Source organism: Myodes glareolus, chromosome 5, assembly GCF_982192425.1.
Source record: "Myodes glareolus chromosome 5, mMyoGla1.1, whole genome shotgun sequence".
NCBI lineage: Eukaryota > Metazoa > Chordata > Mammalia > Rodentia > Cricetidae > Myodes > Myodes glareolus.
The window spans coordinates 21,388,912-21,398,600 of record NC_142030.1 but is presented as its reverse complement, the minus strand read 5'-3'; the positions used below and the strand labels follow the sequence as shown (position 1 = coordinate 21,398,600).

General features: G+C 40.3%; 2 protein-coding genes across 2 annotated transcripts; one reads left to right on the top strand and one right to left on the bottom strand.

Annotated features, from left to right (window-relative positions):
* The first annotated feature begins 770 nt into the window (after positions 1–770).
* On the top strand, positions 771–1,704 carry LOC125409696 (olfactory receptor 10J1-like). Its single transcript, XM_048448834.3, is given in 2 exon segments — positions 771–1,607; positions 1,609–1,704. Coding segments are annotated over 2 exon segments (933 nt in total).
* Positions 1,705–5,322: 3,618 nt separating this feature from the next.
* LOC125409695 (mucosal pentraxin-like) lies at positions 5,323–8,568 on the bottom strand. The gene is made up of 2 exons (XM_048448832.3): positions 8,462–8,568; positions 5,323–5,998 (listed from the first exon to the last, which is right to left on the bottom strand). The coding sequence occupies exons 1-2, from the start codon at positions 8,523–8,525 to the stop codon at positions 5,403–5,405; spliced, it is 660 nt and encodes a 219-aa protein (XP_048304789.3). The 5' UTR covers positions 8,526–8,568; the 3' UTR covers positions 5,323–5,402.
* Between the last annotated feature and the right edge of the window lie 1,121 nt (positions 8,569–9,689).

Genomic DNA, 9,689 nt, shown 5'->3' with positions numbered 1-9,689 from the left:
GCTATGTAATGTATAATTATGAAGAAATTAGAAAAGATAGTTTACTCCCGCGAGGCCAACTATCTGTTAAATTTACATATAACCACAAGCTGGAAAAGGCATGGAGATGAACACAATCAAGGAAAATAAGTTGCTGGGCAACAAGGAGCTTGATTGACAGCCTACATCCTGTACTGAGACCACTTTCCGAGGAAACGGAAGCATCCTTCCATTCTGAACAAAGAGAGGAATATTTCTTGTTCTTAAAATGTGATGGGAACAGTCAGTTCTGCAAATGCTGAATGATCTGGGGAAGTGGGTTCATGAAGAAGACCAATGTATGGGGGAACACAGCCTTTGTGAAGCGCTGGAGCATCCACCCTTCTTTTGTTTAGCAACACAGAAGGAGAGGCCTTTAAAAAGACAATAGAAATTCCATTTTAAAGAAATTTTAGGTAACAAGTTCTGAAGTTATGTTCTAAGGGGAAGTGGCTTTCAAATTTAACTACGCCTTGTCTGTTTCTCTTGCCTACTTCCCTCCAATACCTACTGTCTACCTCGCCAGGAAATCTGTTCCATGCTTCACACATCGACTTCTACACGTTACATCGTTTCCCGATTGTGTCTATCTTTGACAGCTAGATGGACAGCTATTCCTGCTAACTCTGTATCTACCCAGATGCAGAGCCATTATCACTTTTCCCAAAGTGTCACCTGCTTAAAGCACTGGACGCTAATGTATTCAGACTGATTGACTCAAGCGACTCAAACCTGTCATTTCTGTCTGGAAGATGATGAGAAGAAACCACACAGTGGTGAGCGAATTTGTTTTCCAAGGTTTCTCCAGCTTCCAGGACTCTAAGCTTACTCTCTTTACGATATTTCTGACCTTGTACTTGCTAACCCTGACTGGCAATGTCATTATTGTGATAATTATCAGCATTGATCGTCACCTTCATACTCCCATGTACTTCTTTCTTAGTATGCTTTCCACTTCAGAGACAATGTACACACTGGTCATTGTGCCCAGGATGCTTTCCAGCCTTGTTGGTTCAAGCCAATCCATTTCGTTGGCTGGTTGTGCTACCCAGATGTTCTTTTTCATTACTTTGGCCATTAACAACTGTTTTCTGCTCACAGCAATGGGATATGACCGCTATGTCGCCATCTGCAACCCCTTGAGGTACACAGTCATCATGAACAAGGGGGTATGTGCCCAGCTAGTATGGGGGTCCTGCAGCATTGGGCTGCTTGTGGCCATAATTCAAATAGCATCTGTGTTCAGGGCACCTTTCTGTGACAAAGAGGTAGCTCACTATTTCTGTGACATCCGCCCCGTTATGAAGCTGTCCTGTGCTGATACCACTCTACATGACATAGTGAACTTTATCATCAGCTCACTGGTTATTGTGGTGCCCATGGGCTTGGTTTTCATCTCGTACGTTCTCATCATCTCCACCATCCTCAAGATTGCCTCTGCTGAGGGAAGGAAGAAGGCCTTTGCAACTTGTGCCTCCCACCTCACTGTGGTCATCATCCACTACGGTTGTGCCTCTATTGCCTACCTCAAGCCCAAATCAGAGAACACCAGAGATCAAGACCAGCTGATCTCAGTAACTTATACTGTTTTTTACGCCTCTCCTCAACCCTGTGGTATATACCTTGAGGAACAAAGAAGTCAAGGACGCCCTTTACCGGGCTATTAGGAAGAAAACTCTTGCCTAGGATATTTGGAATTTCCCTTATCTGTCTCTATTTTCAGTTAATCATGGTTGATTCTAATCTAAAACTATAAACATAATATTCCTAATACAAACAATTCTTCAGTTTTTAATTATCTACCATTACAAGTAATATTATGAAAACTAGTACAGCTCTGACCAAGCCTGCTTGAACCATCAATTATACCTTCATCCTGTTCTAGATGCCATCTACTGATGCTAAATAGTATCAGTGTCTTGAGAACAAAATACAGACAACAGTCACATACCATTTTATTAAAAGCTATTGTTATAATTGTTCTGTTGTGTTGTTAGCATTTGTCTTTTCATGTGTGTATGTGTGAACGATTCGTGTGTGTGTATGCATATTTGAATGTATTTGGGTATACGTGGGGTGTATTCATATATGTATATATGTACATGCAGAATTATAATATTGATACTTGGAATCTTCCTTGATAGCTCTTCTACCCTATTCTCTAAGTTGGGGTTTCTCAGTCAAACTCAGAGCTTACAGATATGGCTAGTCTCTTTAACCGGCTTTGCTTTGAGGAGTCCCTGTGTCCACCACCTGAAGATGGAATTGCAGGAAAGTTGCCTCTCCATCTGGCATTTACAAGGGCTGTTGGGGTTGGATTTCCAGTCTTCACACTTGCGTGACAAGTGCTTGATTCAAAGAGCCGTTTCCACATCATTAGCTTTTTGCTAATCTCTTGGTGTGCTTAATTTATAGATTAAACTTTATCATAGACATGTATAAGTAATAGAAACAGTATATATAAGGTTGAGTGCTTATATACCTCAATTTTCAGCACTCATGAGGGCAGGGCTTAAAACATATCCCTCATGGATAAAGGAGAGATAATATGTAGTCAGTCACAGTCTAAGTTGTTTTTCCTTTGTCAATTGAGAAACATTTTTTCATAATATATAATCTGATCACACTTTCCCCTCTCACAACTCCTCCCAGATAATCCCCACTTCCTCACCCACCCAACCCCCCTCAACTACCACACAAAAATAAAACAACAATAACAAAAAAAACCAAAAAAACATACACACACACACACACACACACACACACACACACAGTCTTCACAAAAACACAAGAACTAAAACAAAAATACACAAGTAAAAAAGTTCTGGGCAATTTTGAAAGCTCAAAAACAATTTTTTCCTGTCATTCCACCTATACTCAGAAGAAATTGCAAAATTTGATGGAGAGTCTACATTAAAGAATTACACGAATATATTGAAGTTTGATTCTTCTTTTTATTTTATATTTATTTTCTTTTAATTCAAACTTAAATTCTTTCCACGGTGTAAGAGATTGACCTCTGCATCTTGCACATGTGAGGCAAATGTTCTACCATTCAGCTCCACTCCCACCTTCTAGCTTTTGTCATTCCTCTGCCAAAGCTTTTATGGTCTCTCAGGTTGCCACCAGAGCAATGACCAGATGCAGCTCATGAGCTGGGAATCAGGGAGGCATCGTAATCAAGGGTGGAGTTCATTATTACCAGTTCAGTGATGGCAGAAAAGTGGGTTGTGCGGTGCCTATTTGAATGCTGTGTTGAAAAATCACCATGAACATCAGGCAGATACTGAGTTTGAGAACTCCACAGAGGGCGTAGCTGAGGTCCAGGTGGGCTCCCTCTTCTTCTTAGACCACTTTCTTCTTTGGGCAGTGGTGAAAGCTATAGCCTCTGACTGCCCCACAGAAACACTATCATATGTAAACATTCTCACCTGCCTTGGAAATCTGTGCAAATTTTCTCCAATTTTTTGAGACTCACACTAAAAGCAGTCCCTGCATAAATCTGAAGCACCAGTATGGTCAATGTTATTAGCCACATTCAGTTCAGAACTTCACCACACTTTCTGTGGAGTAACACAGGGATGTCTGAAGAAAGACGTTTTTGAAATCAAATACATTAATTCTATGCCTTAACTAATTCCTGATGTTGCTCAAATGGAAATTAGCCCATAATTTTCATTCTTGTCTATGGAAAATATGACCTGATACTCATGTTTTGTCTTTGCCTTCCTTGTTGCTACACTGATGATCTTTTTTTATGTGACTTTTTAGGTAGTTCCTTTAAACCACTGGTTTTCAACCTGTGGGCTGTGACCCCTTTGGGCTTGAATGACCCTTGACCTTTGAGCTTGAATGGCTGCATATCAGTTATCCTGCACATAAGATATTCACATTACAGTCCATAAAACTCGCAAATTACAGTTATGAAGAAACAACTACAATGGTATGGGGTCACCACAACAGGAGGGTCTGTATTAAAGGGTTGCAGAAATAGGAAGATTGAGAACTTTAATTTTAAACATTTTTTCTATATGAGAATTTGGTGTTTCCCTAACCCCTGTGCCATTGCTCTCTAAAGGGGAAGGTTATTTTCTTGTGTGAGAAAAGCTTAAGAGTTAGAATTACTTATCCTGGTGAAGAGACTGACTGTGCTACATATATTGTGACCCATACAATACTAAAGAAAAAAATATCCGTCTTCTTCTCAAGAATCCTATTAAAAATTCACAGAAAGCACACTTCGATTTAAGTCCAGGGCCTCTGTGTCTCTCATGGTAATATGAGAGCCAAAGTTAAGTTTTAAGTTTTAATTATTGTGCCTAAGTGATCCATGAAACGGAAATTTCTGTACCATGTAAGGCTCTTGCCCAAGGACAGTTACTGGAGGCTATTATTTATGGGAGACAACAAGCTACCTGTTTTGTTTCCCTAAATAAATTGGTTTGACTCACCTGCACCAAATGTGCTTGATCACATGTGGGTGGGAAGTATGTAGTCAAGAAATACACCAGAGTGTGCACTTGCCCCTGATTGGATCTAAGTGGGAAGTACATAGGCAGGAAGTATGTAAGGATATAGACTTGTCCCTGATTGAACCCGGTGCAAAATACAGTGGTCTTGTGGATTTGTCTGTACAGGGCTGTGCAAAATGTCACTCCTTGTCATTTTCAGGGAACTCCAGAATGATTCTGGCCAGTATTTAATTAAAACTTGCTTCAAATTTGGCAAAGAAATTGTGGTACTGGCCTTTCCCTTGTGATTCTCAGGTTTAACAGTAGGAAGGTCAAAAACGGGCTTTTGCGCTTGTTCTGGAACAGCTACTTCCCAGGGAAGCTGAGAGAAAGTGAAAAGGGACCTCCACCCGAGTGGATTTTTGTCTTTTGGGGGCTTTGCTAAGAATACCTTTGAAGACATCATTGATTATTTTCAAAGTGTGTGAATGAGCGCTTTCTCAACCTACGCCTTGAGAAGCATTTTTCTGAAGCTCCCTTTGGAGGTCTGACTCCCTTAGGCGGTCTGTTCCTGAAGGCCTTCCCAGCAGCCACATTTTGTTCACAGGTTTCTGTATTTGAGTACACAGAACCATCTAGCCTCCCCCATTTGCACAGGATTCTACAAGATGGGTGTCCAGTTCTGAGAGCAGTGTGTCCCCCTAGCGCCTATGCAGACAAGTGTGGTACAATTGACCTCATTTTATATATATATATATATATATATATATATATATATATATATATATATATATATAACATATAGCCTAGGCTCAATTTGTTTGCTGTTTCAACACAATTCACGCTTCTACCGTAACAGAAACAAGAACAGATTTAATTTCAAAGAGTATGTGATTATTACTAGATACAAATTATGACTAGCAAGAAAGAAGTTTAAGCCCACAGTTTAGGTTTAGTCACCACATAGCCATTGTCTTCAAATATAAGAGACTGCCAATTTATAAGGTTGCCACTGTAACACCCGCCATCCATCGTTTTTAGGGGTACCACGTGGTCCCACATGGCCACCTCCCATATATCCCCAACAAAGGATTGTTTTACATCAAAACGTCCCCCAAAGGAATCCTGCTCTTGTCCAATGATAATCTTTGCCTCACCCCCCACAGTGTACCCCTTCCTCAAGCCCTTTCTCCCCAAAGGCTTTCCATTTAGCCAGAGTTCTGCAATCCCAGAGGCAGACTCCCAGCTCACACAGACATGGATTGGGGCATAAGGATTTAGGGGTGCTTTGAAAGTGGCTTCCGAATTCCCAACATAGAACATGTACTCTCCCACATTCTGCACAAAGAGAAGAATCTCGTTGTCCTTGGTCTTCGTGTTGTAGGAGAAGAGGCTGTAGGGGCGGGTGAGGTCAGTGAAGGCCTTCAGACACAAGGTGAAGTTCTGCAGTGACTTCTTCACCTGCGGGACCAGGGACACATAAGCAGTGGCCGATTCTTGAGGGAAAATAAATGCCTTCCCCTTCATGTCTATGAAGAAAAAGCAGAAAGACAGACATTCTATCAGATCTACTGTTCAGTTTGTTCTTTTTGTGACCCTAGAACTGCTTCCTGGCAGAATATGTATAGCATATTGGTGCACACGGAGACTTGCAAGTGTGTGAGTTAGGAGGCTAACCAGCTCTACAGTGCTAAAGCAGGCCTGGAAGGGGTGATCCGTGGCAGCAGTCTCAGCACGTGAGAGATGGAGGCCTTCTGCTCTATGTGGTGAGTCCTAGGCCAGCCTGACCCTGTCTCAAACAAAACAAAGCCAAAGCAAGCAATGAAAAGATACATTTGAGTTCAGAATATCAGTTAAAAAATTCAATGTTTCCTGTATCAACTCTACCTCCATCTTTGTTGAGACACCACTGAGATAAAAAGAAATGCCAGTGACAGACAATTAAACATAACTGAATCATTGCAATGGATAAAGCATGAGGCTCTGCATGTTCTGCTACCACAGACTGAATCATATTTCTTCTAGAGAGTCCTTGTAACTGGGGTTACAGACATCCTGGATCTTGTGATGAGCCAACGCTTATGATTGGTGTGAAGTCTGAGGAGCAGAATCATGTAAATTGCTTGGCCCAGACCGTGATAGTACTGTAGTCTCATCCTCCCTCTCTCCTGCACTTCTTATGTACAATAAGGACCAATTTTCCACTGCAGCAACAGGATCAAAGGATTATTTACTGTGGATGTATTTTGTCTTAAAAACCATGTGAAACGATGAAACTATAATCATCATAAGAATGATTTCTTCCTTGTTCAGAAAAGTAAGTTTAACTAATGCTATAGTTTGGAAAATAAACTCTAGAATAATGGCTAACTGAATCAGAGGTGACATGGCCTAGAAATAATATAAAATCTTGAATTGAGTTAGCTTTGCTTCATAGCAGAAAATGAGAAAACAGCATGAATTCTATTTCCTAACACATAAGGGCTTCTTAAGAAATGCTTATACCCTGGACCCCTAGAGAACAGAAATGGAATGCTTCCAGAAAAGAGGGCTAGCTAGAGTATATGAGAAAGACAGATAGGGAAGGCGGGATGGGGGGAGGTGGGGGAGAGACACTAGACTTCTGTCAGTACAACAGCAACCAGGGGATTGGAATGTAAACCATGTATTTATGTCCTGTGATCAATTATCTCCCTGTTTGTAACTTTGTCAGTGTACAAACTTGGAACAAAGTATCACATTTAGCCTGAAATAATGTATAACTCATTGCTGACAGCAACTCTGAGGTATAGGGAAATGACTGTCAAGTTTTCTTACTGGCAGCCACAGGAAAGGAAATGTAAAGCCGTCAAAGCAGTAAACTGTCTTCTTTGGCAGTAAAAAGCGAGTTTCGTAACTTGCATCACAAGTTTATTCTTTCTCTAATTTATCTCACCACCGTGTACGGGCGGGGGGGATACTTGTTTCTCCATTGTATTGGTGAAGAAGTGAGGCTCAGAGTCCTTCCACTTCACAACGGTTGTTTAGTTACCCAATTATTAGGGAGAGATGGGTTTCTGATAGAAAGGCCAAACATCCCCTTTACCTGTCTTTTTCTAGGAAAAAAACCCCATATATTATATTCCTTCTCCTGTTCTCATAGATGAGTAGTCACTATGCTCTCATCAAGGAAGCGAATCCACTCTCCTTCACTCTTCTTTCTTGAACCCAGAGACATCCTTACACCCTGGTATAGTAAGATATATCCTTAGTCAGCAATACCGTGACAGTTTTTAAAATACGACCTAAATTAATTCTCTTTCATTTGGGTATGGACTGATTCACTGTTAAGGAGTGGAACACATTTGGAGAATTTCTAAGATTTGATTACAGAACGACTGTGGCTTTTGAACTGACACTCCTTCCTGTCCGTTTTGTAGAAAGGGCCTCAATGACTGGAGACTAAGAGGGATCACAGTCAATAGACAATAAGGAATTCGGGCTCCTGACCAGCTTCCTGAAATGATCAGAAATTGATTAACCATAAGAGAAGTTTGAGGCCGGGCAGTGGTGGTGCACACCTTTAATTCCAACACTCAAGAGGTAGAGACAGGTGAATCTCTGTGAGTTTGAGGCCAGCCTAGTCTACAGAGTTCTAGGACAGGCTCCAAAAGCTACAGAGAAAAACTCTCTTGAAAAATTGCTTAAAAGCAAACACAAACAAGCAGAGATGTCCAAGAAATTTTGGAGCAGAGCAACCTTTAGAGAACAGTTGAAATACTGCAATTCCATAGAGACCTGTGCTTGGAGACAGTAGCTTGCCCAGTCTCTGTTTTCTGTCACACAAAAGACGCAAGATAGTAAGCACTCACAGTTTCCAGCTGCATCACAGATAAGAGTAAATGACTCCCACATCCCCTTCACTCACATCTTCCTGAAAACAACAACAGCAAAAGCTGTTGGACCCTATCTTTCTAGACATGGAGAGTTCCCCATCAGGGACCAGCACCTACCTAATTGGGCGATACCTCCTGTAAGAACAGAGAGAAGCAGGGCACCCACAATGAGCGTGGCCATTTTGCTCTTCGTCAACTCTTCTGGTAGTAGAGGGCAGCAACAATTGTCTCTGTGGAGAGACATTCGCTGCTGCGCTCTTATATTGAACTCACAGGGACAACACCTTTGTTTTCACAACAGAAAGATAAAGTTATAAAAGGTTAATATTAACTGAACCATTGTGTGGTTTTAAAGCCAACGTGTTAATAGTTCAAATAACATAAAATATCTTGGGGAAACTCTAAACAAGCAAATGAAAGGCCTTCAGGATAAAAAGTATAAGGCATTGAAAAAAGAAATGGAAGATATCAGAAGAGGAAAAGACATCATGCTCATGAATCAGTAAGATTAGTATAATAAAAAATGACCATCCTACCCAAAGCTATCTACATATTCAATGAAATCCCCATCAAAATTCTAACACGATCTTCACAAAACTTGAAAAGACAATTTTCAGCTTCATATGAAAACACAGAAAATCTAGTACAGCTAAAACCCTCTGCATAATAAAAGAACTGTGGGAAGTATCACCATCCCCAATCTAAAACTGTATAGAACTATGATTTAAAAAAAGCCAGCATGGTATTAGTACAAAACCAGATATAGTGATCAAGGGGATAGAACTGAGGACACAGACATAAGTCAACACACCAATATTTTATAAAGAATCCAGAAATACATACTAGAAAAGAAAGTTAGTAAACTGGATAGCTGCATGAGGAAGAATGCAAATATATCCATACTTATTAATCTATACAAACATAACATGGAGCAAAGGCCTCAACATAAAAATCTGACATACTGAACCTGACAGAAGAGAAAATGTGGAATAACTTTAAAATCATTGGCACAAGAAAAAACTTTCTGAGCAGAACACTGTTAGCACATGAACTAAGATCAACAATTAATAATTGGGACCTCATGGAATTAAAAAGCTTCAACATGACAAACAACACTGTCATTTGGACAAAGTGGCAGCCTACAGAATGGGAAAAGATTTTTACCAAACACAACAGTAGAGGATTATATCCAAAATACATAAATACCTCAAGAAACTTGATATCCAAAAGCAAATAACCCAATAAAAATGGGGTACAGACCTAAACAAAGAATTCTCAAAAGATGGAACACAGAAGGATAAGAAACACTTAAAGAAATGTTTAACATCCTTAGCTACCAAGGAAA

Coding starts and splice junctions, on each gene's coding strand:
- LOC125409695 (XM_048448832.3), bottom strand. CDS start 8,525: ATGGCCACGCTCATTGTGGGTGCCCTGCTTCTCTCTGTTCTTACAGGA. Junction 5,999..8,461: donor AGGAGGTATCGCCCAATTAG/GTAGGTGCTGGT, acceptor TTTTCTTCATAG/ACATGAAGGGGAAGGCATTT.